The 21,083-nt window shown below is 35.2% G+C and overlaps 2 protein-coding genes across 2 annotated transcripts in view; one reads left to right on the top strand and one right to left on the bottom strand.

The window, feature by feature from the left end:
- The window catches only part of LOC120422931 (uncharacterized), a 114,752-nt gene that overhangs the window by 69,855 nt on the left and 23,814 nt on the right, over positions 1-21,083 (top strand). The gene's annotated exons all lie outside the window — the stretch shown is intronic.
- Positions 4,053-18,014, bottom strand: LOC120422962 (sodium-dependent nutrient amino acid transporter 1-like). Its single transcript, XM_039586551.2, has 6 exons — positions 17,845-18,014; positions 9,850-10,409; positions 9,522-9,792; positions 9,334-9,437; positions 4,505-5,133; positions 4,053-4,432 (listed from the first exon to the last, which is right to left on the bottom strand). The coding sequence occupies exons 1-6, from the start codon at positions 17,905-17,907 to the stop codon at positions 4,167-4,169; spliced, it is 1,893 nt and encodes a 630-aa protein (XP_039442485.1). The 5' UTR covers positions 17,908-18,014; the 3' UTR covers positions 4,053-4,166.

The following is a 21,083-nucleotide window of genomic DNA, read 5'->3' as shown; positions in this document are numbered from 1 at the left end:
CCGAGCTACCGTGGCCGTGAGGTCTGGCTCGGCAAAGTCAGATCCCTTCAAAGAGTAAATCTGCTCAATGGTAATACTGACCGGTAAGGGGTGGGTTTCGACTTGCGGCGTACTGTGTTTCTAATCCAGAGGTCGTGAGTTTGATTCTCGTACCGGGATGATGAAGTTAAAAAAAAGTTGTAAGTTGCGACTTTTCATGAAAAATAGCTGCAAAAAAAAATATCCTGAAATAAACTCAGAATAATACATATTTTTTATTTTCGAATTTTTTAGGGAGCCAAAATGGCAAATTTTAGGATTGAGTTTAGGAAAGTGCAAAATCTAATAATAGAGAAAAAAATGCAAAATATTGATTATATCAAATAAAAACATTTTCAGATACAAAAAAGGCATTTAAATTTGTTTGATAAAGGCACCTTTATAGGCATTTTTATTTTAAATTATCGAAACAATTAAAGTTTTTTTTTTGCAATTTAAATATGTTTTTAGAAGAAAAATTATTCTCATTTGGAGAATGAATGGATGAGAAATAACATTTTTTGACAAAAGAAATGAAGGAAGAAAGTTTCATCCAAATCAAACAATAAAAAGAAAAAATAATTTTCCTTTTCACAAATTTTACCATACACCAAATTCATACTTTTTAACCAAATTTAGATCTTGTTTTAAAATTCTAATTTTTATGAGAGAAATTCAATACAGACCAGACTAGATTATCCAAAGCCTCGATTATCCGAAAAAAATGCAAAAAAAATGCTTCATGTTTTTTTTATTTTGTTTTTAACATCAAATTTGAGTTCTGTGACCTTGTTTTAGTCAAATTTGAATGGTTGATTGGCTGTTAAAAAAAATGCATTTTTTTCAAATATATCATGACCACCATCTTGGATGCAAAAATTCTTAATCACTTTAGTGTTGTTTAGGGGTCATACTTAAGCTCAACATTAACAAAAGACAACGATATTTTTTTTCGTGATTCGATTATCCGAAGTTTTTACTATCCGTCGTAAAATTTTGCCAGGGCCTTCGTATTATCGAGTCTGGACTGTAAAGCAATTAAAAATAAAACAACTATTAAGAATACAATATTCTTTAAATGAAACTCATACTGAAATTAAGTCAATATTATTGAACATTTCTCTACTGAATGACACATTCGTTGCAGTAAATGAGCTAAATTATTTTACAAATAAGTGCCGCAATATGATCTCATATTATAAAGAACTGGTTCAACCCCTTGCAAAATAACGATGTTACAAGTTTTTGCTTACTTTTCATATTGTGTATTGAACATTAGTTAGCATCATCAATTAAAAAAAAAATCAAAATGGTTTGAGTGAAAAAATATCACAAAACTTTAAAAACATCATAAAACCATAAAACAAGGTTTGCACAACTGGAAATAAGCTGTGACGCTGACCAACAGTGTGACGCAGATAAATCAGTCACGAGAATTTCTGTGACCAAAATAATACAGAAAAAAGTGCTAATTTGAATGAGCGGAAATATTCCTACATTTAAAAACACCGTCATCTAGGGCGTATCGAGAAAGCTGTTCTAGCCATTATTTTGATGATTTTTAATCTGAAATAGAACAGAAACAAAATATCTTAACAAGTAAATTTGTTCACACATTTTGTCTCGATTCGCCCTAATTGCCGGTACTACATTATAATATCGTTGGCATAATATATTCGATATATAAACAGATTTTCACTTTTTATCCTGACTTTTCAAAAGTGTGTTAAAGCAAAGGAAAGCGGATTCAAAATTTGTTTTTATTGGTGGTTGCTTACAAAACCCGTTTATTGGTGAAATCAATCTTTTTGGAATAGATAAACAAAAGTTTTGCGTCAAACTCAGCATGAGTTTGCATTGAACTATGACGTCAATTTAAATTCCTACTTAGAATGAACTCTGTTAAGTTCGTAAATGTATCCAGTAAAACCACGTTCATTATATTCTTCTTATCTAACCAAGAACGTGCCTCTGGCTTGATGGTCTCCTTCTTGTCGTAGGTCAAACGGGTCTCTAAAGAGGCGCAATTTGTTTACCTTCAACACTGTTAGGTTAAAGAGTGGTAAACATCTAATGAACCGTGTTTTTGCTGCAGATAAAAGGTGCATGACTGAATTTCTACCCAATACTTTCCAGTATTACTAACTAGATCAGTCAACATGTTGATGACACCGGCAGGTATTCGTTACACCTGTCAGTAAACAATGCTCATCGTGGAGGAATTCAGACTATCTCATCCAAGACTTTGCAAATAAAGATGGGAACTTTTCTTTATATTTCTATAGAACGGTTGCGAGTGACTTGTACGAATACCTGGTATGCAAAAATGAAATATTTTTATGAGTTGAAGTTTTTCGTTTGAAATTGAAGTTTTAGGTGGAACATTCTTGATTTAATTAACTTCAACGGAAATCTCCACTATACTTGTCATTTCGGTAAGCCGTAATTGAGTGATCAATTGTGCAACAGGGAAAACTAGTGGTACAAGTTTTATGCAAATTAGCACACTCATGAGTCGTAGTTGTAAAAACTACAACTACGGGATTTTACAAATCTTCAGTGAACGTGTCTTACCGATATAACAATCCATCCAGATCATTCATGATTCACAAACGGTGATTTTTAAGCAATTGTTTAACATTCAAAGCACGAGCTCTAGATCGGAATTATCAGAATCATAATTATTCTACAAATTACCACAATCGATTTCATACGCTAGAAAAATATTTACAGAAAAATGGCAGTATGGTTTGCCTTTTTTACAATCATTTACGACACATTTTTATCAAAGTTTTCTTTAATGTGAATTGGTGTCATATAAACGCTTTCAAAACAACTAAATATTGTAATTATTTTTTTAAGTTTATGTTTATGCATGTTTTAATTCCAAGCCATGTTTAAAATAGATAAAAAAAACGCATATAGAAAACTTATTAAGAAACCAGGGCAGACGGTAATAACAAAATTCATGCCATTTTAATAACAAATACTGTTAAAATAACATAAAGGGTTATGAAATCTTCTTGAAAAATCCATTTTTGCCTAAGAGTTTAATAACAGTTTATGTTATCATAACAACATTTGTTATTGGTCTGATATTGGTTGAAAGCCAAAACAACTTTGGAATATTTTTTTTGTTATGGAAAATACCTTCAACTGTTATTGGGATCATCAGATTAGTTGTCAAAATAACAAAAAATAATAACAAAATAGTATCAAAAAATGTTATTCCTAAGTTATTTCCGTCTGCTCGGGAACTGTTTCCAGTTGATTTTACTTTCTTACCATTTTGTTCAAAATAATTGAAATAACTTTGCAATGGCATGCTTTTCTTTTTGCAATACAACGGATAATGGACACTCTGTCTTTTCATGCAAGAACCATGGTTCGAGGCTCCTCACTCTTTTATTACTAAATGAGAGATTTATAGGAAAAGATCTGTGAGCAACTCAGTTTTGGAAGTCTGAGGTCTTAAAGAAGGAAAAACCTAAAGAAACATTGTTCATCAAGCTGTCAAAGAGCGATCAAAGCTTAAAGATTTATCAAGACTGAGACCTCAAACCACCTGAAGCTCTAAAAGTGCTGCGGGATTTTCAGGGATATCCTGGAAAGTCCAAACATAACCACGGTTTAACACGTTCACCAGAAGTCCCCGAATTGTGGACCCGCTGGGTTGATGCCAAAATGGGCCAACGACGAGTACGACGACGACGACGACGTGCGGACAAGATAATACGTTTTGGGGGATTTTCTACGCCGGCCGTACCTCTTCATGATTGTCTACCACCACTTGTTTTACTGTCGGCTGTGACGATTTAATTGCAACAATATTTACATAAGGAGTCTTGCTGACTAGAATTCCTAATGACCGCCGTTCGTCAGCTTAATGTGCGGGTAGAACACATCACTGAACGACTGCTGGGGCGTCGTCGGTGAACTACAATCGTTGATGATTGGGGTAATGGTTCTGCCGCGGTACAAATCGTTGATATTACGGCGTGTGATATCTTTGAAAAGTGATCTGCAGCTGGGACTGATAATTGCCCTGGAAGGGATTGCACAATGCGCACTCGGATAACAAAGCAAAGCTCCCTTCGAAAGAGTACTTTTTTTTAATGAAAACAACATGAAACTTTGCACGGCTGCCCTCAGCTGGTTTTGCTGAACAGTCGCCGCTTGATAAAGTCGCTGACATTTCGATCCCTTGGTAGGGTTGCTTCGTGCTGTTCCACCTCTTCCTGGTAGCGCGTGCGGTCTGCTACTTCGCCCGGTCCCCACTCTGGCAGAGGTCGGAACGACTTTTTCAGCGATTCCACAAGCGTACCGAACGTCTTGGAGCTGAGTCGGCTGGCGGCGTACAGTGCCCAGCCTGGCAGTTGCAGAATCGCAAGGATGTAGATGAACCAACCTAGAACTGGACAAACGAGAAATTGGAGAACAATGAGTTGATTAATTACACGTGTCTCACTTTCCAGCAAGATCTTACCATTGTAACCCACGGGAACGTTGAACGCTTCGTACTCGATGAAGCTTAACAGCAGAATCAGGATGGTCACCAGTGGTGTAACAATCCCCCAGCAGATCCTCCAGAACAGGCTGGTGTTGAGCCCGAGCATGAACTTGATATCTCTGCATATCCGGTCCACCCCGTAAATCCACCCGAAAGTTACCAGTTCAAACACGGCCAACGTCAACGTTACGTACTTGGCCCCATAATAATCCAGCACATCCAGCAAATCCAACCCCCCAGGAGTCAAATACACCAACCCGCATAAAAACCCAACACTCCCCACCACCGAAACCACCTGCCAGTTCTTCAACCACGGGCACTGATCCCGAATCGCCGTCACGATGCTGGTCGTAACGCCCAGATTGCTCCCCAGCCCAACGATGAACAGCATCAGGAAGAACAGCGCCGAAAACAGCTGCGGAAGCCACTCAAACTTTGCGATCGCGTTCGGGTAGGTCATGAAGGTGAGCCCAGCTCCGCTTTGGACCACGGCCTGGATGTCGGACTCACCGGTAACGTACGCCAGGTTGCCAATCACCCCGAACACGATGCAGCCGGCGATTATGGAGGTGAACGTGTCCAGCCAGGAGATGATGATGGCGTCTCTGCAAAAGAAGTTTTGGAATTATGACTAACTTGCAACCATTTCCATTTTGTTACAACGATTGTCAAAAAATTTTAAAAAAGAAAATTTTAATCTGTTCAAACTTGATGTAAATCTCTTTAAAAATAAATAAGGATTCTTAATGATATGCTTCATCCTTCATTTGATTGCTTTTTTGGCAATAATTTAAAAAATAAATCAAGCAAATGATAAATTATGAAAATTATATGACTATTAAAAAATGTTGGAAATGTACTTTTGATAATTCTTTTGAAAAATCAAGGCAAAATCAAAATTGCTAGTGATATTAGATAAATTTTAAGTTTAAAACGTATAGGAGTAACGCTTTTTGATCATTCGATTACTTTAAAACGACATCATATTTTTGCAGTCTTTTATTTACAAGCTAATTGTAGATTGGATCAATACGAACATATTGCTTCAAAAATATTGCAAAAATGGTATACCATGTTTGAGAAATTGACGAAATACAAAGCATAACGCCTGCGCACTGTGCGAGGGTTAACTGTATCTCCATACAATTTTGGCACAATTTGGCAGTCAATGCAAAAATCTGTTGAAGGAACCTTCCTATCGGATGGGTGTCTTCGGAAAAATTGTAGATATTGATGGGGAAAAAAAATTGTACAAGAAAAATCGATTTTGCCGATTTTTATATAATTTTTTTTCAAAAACATTTTTTTTTAAATCCATATTAATTCATTTTTGAAATGGTTTGATATGGTTTTGGGGACAAAAATTCGCAACTTCTAAGAAATAAATGGACAAAAATTTTGCCGCCGAGCTATTGTCTAAAAAAAAAGATTTTTTTTTGGAAAAATATAAATTTTCTTGGGTTCCAAGGTTTTTGATAAAGTGCACCGCTTTTATTTCCTATTACAAATACCTCAGAAACTAATTGTCCTATTTTCGATGTTTAAAAATAAAAATTGTGATAATTTCTGAGCTTATCAAAAAGAATATTTTAAAAATTTTGGGATCAGCTCTGACATTTTAAAAGGGCGTAATAATGAATACTAGACCTTTTTAAAATGTTAGTCTATTAGATTTAGTTGAAAATTGGAAGCTAATTTGAAAAAAGAGGAATTGTCTATGTTTTGGCTAAACGACTTTGCATACATTTTTTTGATTTGGATGAATCTTGTCCATGCATAAAAGAAGAAGCCATTTTGCATGACTAATTTTTCCCAACAATTTTACGGTCATACAAAATAAGCATGTAAATAGTCTGAAAACTGTATTTAAAAAAAAGGCTTTTCTGATCGACTTGATGTCATCGGCAAAATTATAGGTATTGTTTAGGAACTTTCAGAAAAAGATAGGTTTGCGAATAACAAATTCCCGATTTGTTCACTTTTTATCACTTTTATCGCATCTTTTTAGTGCGTCCATCCCGGGAATTCCCGGGACAAAAATCCCGGGATTTTTCCAAAACCGGGAATTCCCGAATCCCGGGATTTTCTATAATTTGTCCCGGGAATTCCCGAAATTGAAAAAAATATCATATTTTGGTCTGGAAATTCATATTTGGTTGTGAAAATAGTAAAACAATAAAATGTATTAAAATTTGTATTCAGCAAATTTCAGCATTAAATTGGTTTTTTAGGAAAAAATATTATAATTTTAATTAACAGGTCCGCAAAATGCCTAGTGCTTTAAATTTTTTTCTCTTTTATTTAACTGGATATATTTACGAATATTTTCTATTTTAAATTAAAAAAAAAAACAATCTCATATCAAATTATTTAAAATCAAACACCGGCATCTAGAGCAAATAAGTACAAATGTAACGAATAAAGACAGCTATTAAAGCAAAAAATAATTGCATGACGTTTTGGATGACTTCGGTTAAAACAGGAACATAACAAAACAATGTGTACTTCCAAATGTATTGCTCTAAAATCTCCTGTACCTATTTAGACTGTAATTCTGATTTTCCCTCGGTTGGCGGTAGTTACTTGAAGATAACTTGTAAAATATGTTTTATATAAAACAATGAATTCAAAACTTATCTAAAATTTTACATTGACTGGTATCATTTTATTTATTGTCGTTTTTTTTGTTTTTTAGATATAAAATAAATGATTTAAGCCGTTTTAGTCATGTCATATAAAAATATATATAAAAGAAAAAAATATAAAAAAAAATTTCAGAGTTTTTTTTTGAATAGGTCCTATAAACATATGGAAGACAAAAGCTTATTGGACCTTTAAAATAAAAAAGACTCAAGAATTATGTAATTTGATTAGCAAATAAAAAAAAATAATCATACTGGAATTAAAAATAGTAGTTGATATAAAATCCTAAACACCACAAAGACAAAAGAAATTAATTTCTTTTAGGCTATTTTAAAAATGTCGTCTTTGTTTAGATTGAAGTGAGGATTATCACCATTTGATATTATTAAGCTAATTCTATGATTTTAAGCTTAAAAACATAACGAAAATGCAATGAAACATAGATTTTATTACTGATTCCAAAATTTCCCGGGATCCCGGGAATTCCCGGGATTCCAAAAATATTTTTCCCGTTTCCCGGGAAATTCAAAACCCGGGAAAATTGGACGCCCTACATCTTTTGCGTTAGACTTTGGGATGGTGCGAAATTTAAAACCAATGATATAAATTTTAAAATAAATAATAAAATTAATGCATACAAAATAATGTAAAAAATAATATTCAAACCAATAATCAAATTTGCAATTGAAAATGATTACAAACATTTTTCAAGTTATAGGCACTTTGAATTTCAGTGTTTTGCACTTCAGCAATATTTTATGAAGGAAAGGGGCAAGAGATATTTTAGAAATGCTGAGAAACTGTCATCTAAATAAAAAAAAAGCCAAAAAAAAGCAAGCTTATGGAAATTTTTTCAACAATAATTATTAACAATAATGTCCTCAATTTTAATTTGTTGGTCTGATTTTACTTTGCTTTCGGAAATGGACATACATGAACACTTTTCAAAAACTAAAAAATATTGAATATTTAACCCAAAATGGCTATTAATTGAAAACGCAAATGTGTTTTGTTTTAAAAATATTTTTTGAAAATTTGTAAGGTACGTTTGCAATATTTTTGAAATACCATGATTTTATGGTTATCGTATTCTGGTGAAAAAAATTTCTATACTGTAAAAGATGCTATACAAAAAAAACGCTTTTTGTAAATTTCGCTTAGTTGTTGGAAAAGTTGAATTGAAAAATGGAGTATTCTTTTCATAAGTTTACGGCCGTTGCAAATATTCTCAAAGTTTATATCGCTGCCCTTTCAATATTGCCTCAAAAATCAGTGGGCAAATTTTTTTTTTCAAAAAAACTTCAAAATTTAAATGAAATTAGAACTGATGAAATTGACTGAAACAATGTTTCCTGCGAATCATCATTTTTAACATGATTGAAAGTTAAAACATATTTTTAAGTTTTGTGAAAATCTTCAATGCCTGCAAAATGTGTTTTTTCGCATTTTTTCATTCTAACATTGAAATCTAAAATATATGATTGTATATCAACTGTACTGATTTATAACACATTATATATTTTTTTTTTATGGAAATGTTGAAACCATGGCAAGGATTATAATTTTTTATGCTATATTTTCCCAAAAAATAGGAGACGCAACAATAAATTATTAACACAGACATAACATTCATATAAACATTGAACAAAGATTCTGAAAGTTTCAGCACGGGTATGAATCTTCAAGCAGTTTCAATATGGCTTGAATTAGAAGAAAGCGAGACATTTTCGCTAATTGTCACTGTTCTGTGTTCTGCGTGCACGTCCGCAAACATCGACCACACACATACTAATACAAAGCGCCACCAAGAGGCCAACCAACAAAATGTAATTACGAATATTTTTGGCACTTTCGTAAAAAAAATGCGGTTTTGCATAAACAAATAACAAAACTAACTTTTATGTGTAGTTTGACTATCTAACTTGTAAATTGTTGCTGATTTGTTTGAAAATTTGATAAAAATAAAAAAAATTATAAAAATTTTTGAGTACCCCTTTTGGACGGACATATCTGTTGCCACCTTAAGGTTCCTTGAATCAGTCATGGATAATTTCACAGAATAATAAACAGGGCAGCTACCACCACGGGGCGCCACCATTTTGAAGGAGAAAATGATGCAGGGTTTTCAGACGAGTTTCAATCCCCCGGTTTCAGGTACTCACTTGTAAACGTTATTCGAGAAATTGTTAAACGACGCGTACGCGATGATTCCGCCAAAGCAAACCGACAGCGAGAAGAAGCACTGCGTTACGGCTTCGTACCACACCTGAAAACGAAAACACATGTTATCGCGTTGCGCCTACCTTCAGGAGCATTTGCGCCACCGGCTGCTGCAGTGGGTACAACTCACCGTTATGTTCAACAGCTGGTCCCACTGGGGCGTTAGAAAGTAGAGAATTCCGTTGAACGCTCCCTTTAGCGTGCACGCGTGCACCAGGAGAATCAGGATTATCACGTACGGGAAGATGGCCAGGAAGTAGGACGCCTTGCCGGAACTCTTGATGCCCTTGATCAGGATGATGGCCACGCAGAGCCATGAGAAGAGTAAACAGAGGGTGAGGCGCCAGTCCGGAGTGCCGATCCCGTCAAATAGAGAGTCGTTTTTGTGCATGACAGTGTTGCTGGAATTGAGGTGTAGGTTGAGGAGACATCAATAAAATTTGCAAGCGTTTACTTACAGAAAGTACAGTTCAGCGGACGCCTTGGGAGGAACCGTCGAGTTACTTATGATCTGACCAGCAAAGTCCGAATCGATGCAGTTAGTCCACGAAGGATCACACTTGGCCCAAGGTAGAACGGCGCTGAACGATGCAACCAGATATCTTAAGGTTATCGCCAGAATCGGTGTGTAATAAGTCATCACGATGAACATGGCAATGGTTTGCCCAACGCCGATCCCCCTCATCGCCGGTGCCATGTCGTAGATCTTGACGCAACCCCGACTCGAAAACTGTCCCATCACCATCTCCAGGTAGTAGATCGGTCGCCCCACGATGAACAGAACCACCAGGTATGGGATCAGGAAGGCGCCGCCGCCATTTTTAAGCGCCGTGTAGGGGAACTTCCAGACGTTACCGAAGCCCACGGAGTACGCTATGCAGGACAGCATGAACTCCACATCTTTGCCCCACTTGTCCCGGACTATGACCAGCTTAGACGTGATAGCTGGCTGATTCTGCTTATCACCTCCGTTAGATGATATCGACGTGTTGGAGACGTCGTAGCTGTGGACGGAAGACTGGAGAGCAAGACGTACGTTAGAAGAAAGGATATGTGTGTGTGTGTTTTTTTATCTATCGTTATCAGAATTGCATCGTTTTGGGGATTACGAGCTTTTGTAACTGTTATTAGTGCAAGCGGAACGCAGAATGTTTATGATTTTCACGACCCTCACGGCAGCGTATAAGACTGACAAAGTTGCATTTAATGAATTGAGGGTTGCGTTATCTTTATTGATGTTTTAGATCTTATTTAATAATTGTGATAGGGTTATTAATATCGGGTTGAGATTATAACTGATATCTATGTGAGATCGGTAGGTTAGTAACGGTCAGTTGAAAGTATTTCTTGATAATTAAAGTTTCAAGTTTGGTGTTGACTTGTTTCATGTGACTTATATTTAGAAAAAAAAAATATTGATGCTTGGAAAGAATGTTGGCCATGTTTTAAAGTAAAATTTACTTTATCTAAAATCAAAATATGTTTGCAGTTTTTTTATTCCCTAGAACTAAAACATATTTGTTTCAACTGGAATTTATAACACTAATATGGTACCGTCATCTGAGGCAAATCGGGACTTCATTCTGAACAGGGACAGCAGTTTTCAATCTGCTCTAACCGAAACTAACCAGAGAAATCAAAATATTGTTCTCCAACATGGTTAAAACTGCTTTCCCAATTCGCCCCAATTCGATTCGCAAAAAATCTTTGACCGAGTTATGAATTTTTGAATCAATACTGATTTTTTTTCAAAAATCGTAATATAGGTCACACAAATTTTTCAATTCCAGTTTTTTAAGTCAACCCGAATTTGCAATCAAAAAGTACTTGAAATTTTGATAAGGTGCACCGTTTCAAGTTAAAGCCATTTTTAGGTTACTTTTTTGAAAATAGTCGCTGTTTTTTAATTTTTAAATAAGTGCACATGTTTGCTCACTTTTGAAATAAATATTTTTGAAGAGCTGAGAAAATCCTCTAGGAAAGCAAAATCCTGAACTTTGGTGGTACGACCTTTAGTTACATAGATATTGCCATGCAAATGTTTTAAACAGGAAAATTGATGATTTCTAAGTCTCATCCAAACAACCCACCATTTTCTAACGTCGATATCTCAGCAACTAGTGGTCCGATTTACAATGTTAAAATATGAAACATTCGTGAAATTTTCCGATCTTTCCGAATACAATATTTTTGAAATTTTTAAATCAAGACTAACATTTCAAAAGCGCGTAGTATTGAATGTTTTACCCACCCAAAATTAAAATTGTGTATTTTGCAAATCAAGTTTTAGTTACAAAAAGTTAAATTAAAAATCATCATTTTGTTTACCGTGTATAATTTTTTTTAGTGTAGTCCTTATCCATACCTAAAACTTTGCGGAAGACACTAAATCTATCAAAAAATTCCTTCAAAATGATAAAGATTTTTGAATTTTCATACATCATTTTTGTATGGACAGCTGCCAAATTTGTATGGAAAATTATATGGGGGTAATTCTCTACCAACTCACACGAAATCGGGAAAAGTTGCGTTTTTTTCGGAATTCTGAGTACGCCATCAAATCGGGCGTCTAATTTTACATAAAAGTCCCTTTGACACCAAATTTCTATCTCATCACCGTTTCAGGCTGCAAATTATTGAAAAACACCTCTTTTTTCGAATGTTCAAAAATGGAAGGGGTCGTACCGCCCCTCCGTCACGAGATATCAAAAAACGGACCTCGGATGCGTGATCAGGGACAAAAGTTACCCCTTAGGACAAAGTTTCACGCAAATCGAAGAGGGGTCGGGGCAACTGCTGTGTGAGTTGGCGGACAATTACCCATGGACAAACTAGTTATGCAAAATGGCTTCGTTGGGCATACCGAAAGCACCATAAAAGTTTCAACCGGATTAAAAAATACAACAATTAAAATTAAAAAAAAAAAGAGTGATTTCGTAGAGAATTGTTCATTTGTTCTTATTCAAATGTCAGCCGTGTTTTTAAAATTGTGTTTATTTTTTCAATAAAATAAAGGATTTAGTTTTTTATACTTTGAAATATTTTTTTCTGAAACATCGTAAATTCGTGTACGCAACATTTTTGACTGATGGGCCAATTTTAAATTAATAAATTCAAAAAAATTCAAATAAAAAAAATGTCATTTTAGGCCCACTATTGCATAAACTATTCAATGATAAATCAGATTTGTAATAAATTAATTTCTACTTTTCTCAAGTTTATGCCCTTGACTTAGAATTGAGCAAAGGTGTCAAAATATCTTTTGGTCATATTTTGGGTTTATATAATAACTTTACATGAAAACCTAAAATATTCTAATGGCAGATATAGATTCAGCGGACAAAACCACGTGCAAAAACATATAATAGGAAAATTTCCGAATATCGTGAATTTAAAGAAAAACGCTCTGAGATTTTTACAGCATTTTTAGTGCTAGATCTCCACTTTCGAATGCAATCTGGTGCTTAAAATTTGGCCTGTGCCATTTCAAGATATTTAAGTTTTAAATTTGCAACTTTTTTACCTTAAAATGTTTCTTTTTTAGAGCTCTAAAAGTGCCTTAAAATTATTTTCTCTAAAACTTAACCCTAAACTGCTACGTTCAAAAAACTGATTTTTGAAGGTTTGCTCAGATGCTTTCTCTAAATTTGGTCGTAGAAGGCGTAGATTGCGAGATAAAATTTTGGTGTCTTGATTTGATTGAGGCAGTATTTGTAAATATTGCTCGGTTTGTTCTAGAGGTCGTATCGAGGTGCTCCGATTTGGATGAAACTTTCAGCGTTTGTTTGTCTATGCATGAGATGAACTCATGTCAAATATGAGCCCTCTACGACAAACGGAAGTGGGGTAAAACGGGCATTGAAGTTTGAGGTCCAAAACACATGAAAAATCTTAAAATTGCTAGCATTTCCGTAAAACTTCATCAATTCCAACTCTCTTAGATGCATTCGAATGGTCTTTTGAAGCCCTTCAAAATGTGCTATAGACATCCAGGATTGGTTTAACTTTTTCTCATAGCTTTTGCAAATTACTGTTAAAAATGGATTTTTTTAAAATCTTAATATCTTTTTGCAACAGCCTCCAACACCCATACTTCCATAGGTCAAAAGATAGGTAATTTCATGGACTATAAGCTTACTGTATTAACTTTTTGGCCAATCGCAGTTTTTCTCATAGTTTTACAATTTTTCTAGAACAAACATTTTACAACGTTAGTTTTTGCCCTGTAGGCCAAGAAGACGGCACTTTTAGGTCTCAATTTTGTCATATTCGGAATCCTCGGTCAATTTCACGTAAGTTAGAAGTATTGGAGTTGTAATTTTGATTTACAAAATAATTAAATAAAACATTTTTGAAAAAAGAAATAGATTTTATTTACCCTATGATCAATACGTCAAATGCTGTATCAAGTAGGCGAAAACTTGTTTCACCCCTAATCCGACAAAATTCTTAATAATATTTTAATTAATTCTAAATGGCATTTTTTCCAATCAAATTCAAAATTCCAACAACTCAATATAATGTAAAATTTTCTGAGGATTCCGATTATGACAAAATTGAGACCAAAAAGTGCCGTCTTCTTGGCCTACAGGGCAAAAACTAACGTTGTAAAATGTTTGTTCTAGAAAAATCGTAAAACTATGAGAAAAACTGCGATTGGCCAAAAAGTTAATACCGTAGGCTTATAGTCCATGAAATTACCTATCTTTTGACCTATGGGAGTATGGGTGTTGGAGGCTGTTGCCAAAAGTTATTAAGGCTTTAAAAAAATCCATTTTTTACAGTAATTTGCAAAAGCTATGAGAAAAAGTTAAACCAATCCTGGATGTCTACAACACATTTTGAAGGGCTTCAAAAGACCTTTCGAATGCATCTAAGAGAGTTGGAATTGATGAAGTTTTACGGAAATGCGAGCAATTTTAAGATTTTTCATGTGTTTTGGACCTCAAACTTCAATGCCCGTTTTACCCCACTTCCCTTTGTCGTAGAGGGCTCATGTTTGGCATGAGTTCATTTCATGTATAGACAAACAAACCCTGAAAGTTTCATCCAAATCGGAGCACCTCGATACGACCTGTTTCACATCGGTGAAAAACTCGCTCTTAAAAGTATTTGTTGTATTATTTTAAATCTGAATACCTTTTGCCTTCCTCACTGAGGTAAGGCTATAATCATGTATGTATGTATGTATGTATTATCCCCATACCCGCAGGCAACTTGGTCCTGGAACACATGTGAGCGCTAGGTAAACAATTCGATCATCTTTTACTCCATAATCTGTACACCCACGTGCATAAGTTTTTTTGCACGAATTTTAATGCTACAAACACCGGCGCTTAGATCAAAATGGTTTCCCTTTTCCCTCCCCAAGCGCCGGAAATTTGTAGCGGGTGTAGGGACACTTTGCATAGACGCCCTTGTTCCCATCACGTCACTGAGGGTATGGAGCGACGAGAAATTAATAAGCATGCCCCCTTAGTCGAACCTTCATTAGAGAAGCAGGCAATCCACAACTCACAGCGAACGACCAAGGGAACACCCTACCGCGTATTTAATGGTAATTTGGCGTGGTTGTCTTCAGTGGTTTGAGCGAATGTTAGAATATTAGTGAGAGAGTTTTATGTTTTATAAAAAGAACGGGCTCACCAAATAATGTAATCTTCAAAACAGCTTCATTTGAGTTCTGGGAGTTGTCCGATTTTATTAACTTGCGATCCGATGAACTCCCTTCGATAAACTTAAAACAGCCAACCACGACGTTTGACTGGGATTGATGACGTTACCAACGGACTCCACCATTGTCCGTGGAAGTGTACCGGGTGAAGTTGCTGCTGCTGGAAAATCTTGATTATGATGATTCTTTCCGTTGGAAGCCGGCAAGCAGCTTCGATATCTGCACCAAACTCCTTTTCGAAAATCCAGAAGGTTTTGTTCCAAATGTTCCGCTGGATACAACTGCTGAAGCGCTTGTCCGTGACCACCAAGTTTTCCACCGGATATTGCCAAAAAAGGGCAAAATTAAGTATTTATTTTATTTTTTGGAAGAACAAAATTGACAGCAAAAAATATTTCGATCCGCACACGCGCATGGTTTACTTCGATCCTTGTTGTATTATTTTAAATCTGAATACCTTTTGCCTTCCTCACTGAGGTAAGGCTATAATCATGCTCTAAAAATGAACTTTGTATAAAAACGTCGTAGACCCACCTTCATGTATACATATCGACTCAGAATCGAAAACTGAACAAATGTCTGTGTGTATGTGTGTGTGTATGTGTGTGTGTATGTATGTATGTGACCAACAAACTAGCTCATGTTTCTCGGCACTGGCTGAACCGATTTGACCCAAACCTGTTGCATTCGACTTGGTTTAGGGTCCCATAGATCGAGTTTTATACAGATTGAAGTTTCGATAAGTAGTTCAAAAGTTATGTATATAAATGTGTTTTCACATATATCCGGATCTCGCTTAAATGTGTGTAAACTATGTCCGAGTCCATCATCCGACCCATCGTTGATTAGGTTATCAAAAGACCTTTCCAACGAGTCTAAAACATTTAAGATCTGGCAACCCTGTCTCGAGATATGGCCCTTAAGTGATATTTGTGTACTTTTTGGAAGCCGTGTCTCACTTAAATGTATGTAAACTATGTCCGGCTCCACTATCCTACCTATCGTTGGTTAGGTTATCAAAAAACCTTTCCAACGAGTCCAAAACATTGAAGATCTGGCAACCCTGTCTCGAGATATGGCCTCTTAAGTGATATTTATGTACTTTTTTATTCCGGATCTAAAAAGTAGATGAAATTTGTGTACAACCCCATCATATCAGCCATTGTTGGTAATGAGTGAGGAAGGCTCCAACCACATAGGTGGATGAAGTTAGTTTTTCCTAAAAATCTAATTAGAAGCAAATTGTATAGTTTAACAAATAAACAAATTTAAGTGAATTAAAATGAAATTGTATTCGAAAATCAAAATGGTCAAAAGATTTTATTGGATCTTAATGTGGTCTCAACAATTTTTATCAAATAATATAAACAATGCATAAGATCGATACATCTTTTCGTATTCGTATCAATTGTTACAAATCAATCGAATCAGCCTTTCAATTCTGCTCGACAAACATCAAGTTAACAAGCTGTACTCCTTCAATCATTGTTTACACCGCCATTCATGAGTTGTGCTTTTTGCTGATAGCCATTTCGCTCGTAATAACTACTTTAGAGTCTTTGTTCCTATATTAAGCCTATCTATCATCAAGCAACTGATGAAATTTTACTTTTAAATTTCAAACAGATTCATCACATTGAACTTAAAATTAATTTAATAAAAAAAACTATTTCAAACGAACTACCCTTCTCACGTTCATGCTGACTCATTCATGGACTCGTGGTTATTTATTCAACATTCACAGTTATCAACCCCACGCGCCTTCTGTTACGAACGGGGCGAGCAAAACAAACCCGGCAAAAATATTGATGCGTTTTACGGTGCACACGTTTCGCTTGACCGACACAGCTGATCGCAAACCGGTTTTTCTCGATGGGCCAGCTGGGTTTATCCAATTTTTCCCAAGCTGGTTGGCCGGTTTTACCGGGGAATTACCTTAGGTCTAGTCAGGTTTAATTTCTCAGTTTGAGGTGCAATTGCTTTTTTCTTCTTATTTGAGAAATCCATTTAATGAACTCATGTCTTTTAATTATTTTTGTTTTCTGGAGTATGTCTCTGAAATCTATTAGATTTTTTATACCTATCCACAGACGGTATTTTTTCATATTTTGATTAAGATAACTTACTTTGATCTCTAAGACAACTTCTGCAGCACTTTGCCATATTTTTTAGATCTCATTTATATTCTCTTCCCTTAATTTAATTTGTTTTCTTTAGAGTTTATATTTTTTAAATTGGTTTTTTATCATATTTTTCCATTTTTATTATTTTGTCTTCTTCTATAATATTATATTACAAGCTAACCCAGTCACGATGTTCTAGGAGGGTTCTAGCAGAATTCTTACAGAGCTGGATATTCTTACAGCTTTCTAGCAAAAAATAACCACCGTTCTAGCAGGATTCTGGCAGAACCAGCTCCAGAACCTGCTAGAATATTTCATGACTGGGATAAAATCGTAACAAACTGTCTCAAAAACAAAACAAACCGTACTTTAAACTTATTTTAAAAAATATTAAGAAATTTTGATCAAAAACATGTTCAAATTTTACCCTCATGTATTCTTCTTTAAATATTAGCAAACTCATTTAAACAAGTCTAAGAACCAAATAAAAAAAAAGTCAGACCAAAATATAGTTAAAACGTTGATTTTTAAAATCTTTTATGTTTAAATTCCACCTAAAGACAGAGTTGAGTTTTAAAAGTTAAAATTTGAAAGTTTATGTTTATTGCTTAATTAATTTAATTTAAAAAAAATAAGCATTCAAACTTGTCACTTACCAGATTATTTCCGGCACCGTTCAAATCCACTCTGGACTCGCCAACGTACGATCGGTTCTCCATGTTGTCTGAGGTCCAAACTTTCCAAAACACCCAATCAAACCGAAACCGGCTTCTGATCACCAAACACTTCTACTCTCGAGGCTCGCCGCGGAAGGACTGATCCTCAGCTCAGTCAAGTGGCGCTGTGATTAACTTGTGCAGCCGCAATAGACTTAAGTACCGTACGGGTATGAATACCGGACTTGGCGTAATTTTGCAGGTATTGAAACATCGAAATGTGATGCTTCATCGCTTCATTAACAAGAATTCATTCAGCTTTTTAAAATGTTCATATCCAATTTTCGAAAAAGCCCATCAAAGTCCAGTTTTTCTCACTTTCCATTTGAAAATGAATGAAACGCGTTCAACGGCCTGGCGGGAATCTCCCGAGGAAAGCCCTTTCGTCAAAGTGGACTGAATCAGTACATTCAGCGGACCTGTCCCGACTCGAGCGATAAGATCTGCCACAGAATCGTCATTATCTCACACATCGGGCGCGGATGCAAACTTTATTGCGGCGAGCTTTGAGTAAAAAGTTTGCTGAAAGGCTACAAAGTCGTTAAACTCAGTTTCATACCGTCGAGTAGAGGGACGAGAATTTGCTGGTTGTAAAGTTGGTGTCACGTACTTGACAGGTGATTTGTCATTCGATGGAGATAGACACGTTTGGAGAGTGTTATTACTATTTGGATTATGATAAAACAATAACAAAACAGATCGATTTATGTAAGTTACTTAACATTCCAACGCCCAAGGCTCCAAAAAAGTTGGAACGGTAATTTCAACTCGATGGTTCTCGGGCATTACTCAACCAATCAAGATGATTCTTTTTTCCAGTGATTTGTTAGAATGTCTAGATGATCCTAGAACTTTGCAGAACTCAATTTGATCAAATCTGTAATTTTTGCGATCAAAAACATCGTTCCAACTTTTTTTTTCGCGTGTAAAAAAAAATCGCCGAAAATTCCGTGGAGGCAGTCGTTTCAAAAAAGTTGGAACGATGTTTTCGGTCGCAGAAATTACAGATCTGATCAAATTAAGTTCTGCAAAATTTTAGGATCATCTAGACATTCTAACAAATCACTGGAAACAAGAATCGTCCCGATTGGTTGAGTTATGCCCGAGAACCGGCGTGTTGAAGTTACCGTTCCAACTTTTTTGGGAGGCTTGGGCGTCCGTGTAAGTTGGACATGCGTTGGGCGTTCCAGTGTTAAGAAAAATTAAAACAATGCATCAATTTGAAAAATATTAGTACCTTCATCAGGGTCGATTGGGATTGGGTCTTACAAAAATGCTAAAATTTGTACATCCTACAATAAAACAAATCAAATAAAATTTTAACAAAACAAAAACAATAAAAAATGTTATGAATGAATTGCAGTTTCAATCAAATAAAAAAAAACTCAAATAAATTGCATTTCCAATTTTCGTGCAGAATTTTTCAACATAGGGTAGTCATCAATGAGACACTTTTTGATTTTAACTTTCTACGATTTTTGTATTTTTTCATCAGCTAAGTGTTTTTTGTTGCATATTCTTTCTTTAAGTGTGTTCTAACATTGACCAAAACATGAGATCGATCTTACGTCTACAGCCAGAGTTATTCAACTGTCTCATTGCAGACGCACTTGGCAGGAACAATAAGACAGCTGGGCAACAATGAGACACGCTACGAAAATCAATACTTTTCTAGTAAAACATCATGTTTTTGTATTGTTCCATTCTCTACGACTTGCCTTGAACATTTTAAAGCAATTTTGCCAGCTTTAAACTTTAATTAACAAAAGTTATTCGAAAATGTATTTGAATTTTGTAAAATATGAATATTTATACTAAATAACATTATATTTTTGGTTCAGAGTAAGAACTCAATAAAAATGCCAAAAATCACTTTCAATTCATGTTTCGAAAAATTTACATAGATATTGAAAAGTTTAATGAAGAAAAATCAAAGTGTCTCATTGTTACCCAAGGGCTGCAAGGAGTGAATTCTAGGTATATTCTTAATATTGGTCAAACCTAATGAAATGACATTGTAGCCCAACTCATTCCCTATGGAATGTCGAAAAAAATCTGAAGAAATATTCGTTTTGGTGTTAATGGCAGCCTACGAGCGAAAATGTAATTTTTGTCCATAATTTACTTTTACAGCCCAGAATCAATCATTTATGAATAACTTTGCAAGCGAGCGTCCATAACCAAAGCCACTTTTTTTTTATTATTTATCCAGTAGATACAACTGAGTAATTCTCGCTGAAAGTGGACCACTATTTACACAAGGTGCTCAAAAATCAAAAGCAATGTACTTTTCCAATAGCCCCCACCAAGTTATGAAAGAAACCATGTTTGGTTGGTTGAATTTGTCCTCAACTCGGCGCTACGAAGCTAAAACATTTTTTTTAATTGGTTATTTTTTGACTTAGGCGCGTCTACAAAATTGCTAATAACTTTGCAAAACTTCAACGAACCCTTGATGTTTAGGGGTGTTTTGGAAAGGAAATGAGCAGAGCTTTCGAATGAACTTGTCAGAAAAATACCGTTCCATACATTTTTAAGCCACAAAACACCAATGTATTTTTAAAAGTCATTTTTGAAGGCCGGCGCCCCGCTTTATCGAAAAACTGACAAATCCATTCGAAAGCTGAGACGATTTCACATAAAGGACCAATAAATCTAAGGTGTATGTTCCTCCTATCTTTTTTAATCTTATTTTGATTCTGCGAGCGCAGCGCTCCGTTCGCATTTCGGGCACCCAAATTGTTGCAATATGCTGTCTCGTTTTAAGGTTTTGTCAAAAAATATAGGTGCTCACTTTTTAAATGATAGTTTATTGTCTAAGGATCAAAATGCACTTTCGATAATTGACCAATATTTATGTTTTTGGGTTCTTCCAGGCAATTTAATGTCGAAAAGGTTGTTTTTGTTTACTTTTTTTGTTGTTAAATGCTTATTTACAATTGGGTGGACATTTTTACAGTAAAACTAATGAATGTACAGTCTTCCCACATATTCGGAACACCCACAAATTCGGAACACTTTTGAGATAATTTGTCAATAGCATGCCAAATGCATCTTTTCTGTCGACCCTACTATTTTTAGGACCTTTATTTGGACATTCTCTTGCTATTTCACTAGATAGAGTAGTACTTCTAATACAAAAAACTGCATCTCAAGACTATTTCATTCAGAGCAGCAAA

Source organism: Culex pipiens, chromosome 2 (genome assembly GCF_016801865.2).
Source record: "Culex pipiens pallens isolate TS chromosome 2, TS_CPP_V2, whole genome shotgun sequence".
In the NCBI taxonomy this organism is placed as follows: domain Eukaryota; kingdom Metazoa; phylum Arthropoda; class Insecta; order Diptera; family Culicidae; genus Culex; species Culex pipiens.
The sequence above is the reverse complement of the archived record's forward strand: the minus strand, read 5'-3'. Positions and strand labels throughout refer to the sequence as shown.

Excerpts from the sequence above, each read along its gene's own strand:
- LOC120422962 (XM_039586551.2), bottom strand. The coding sequence starts at position 17,907 with ATGGAGAACCGATCGTACGTTGGCGAGTCCAGAGTGGATTTGAACGGT. Across the intron at positions 10,410-17,844 it reads ACGGTGCCGGAAATAATCTG|TCTTCCGTCCACAGCTACGA; the intron begins GTAAGTGACAAG and ends CTTGCTCTCCAG. Across the intron at positions 9,793-9,849 it reads TCCGCTGAACTGTACTTTCT|CAACACTGTCATGCACAAAA; the intron begins GTAAGTAAACGC and ends CCTCAATTCCAG.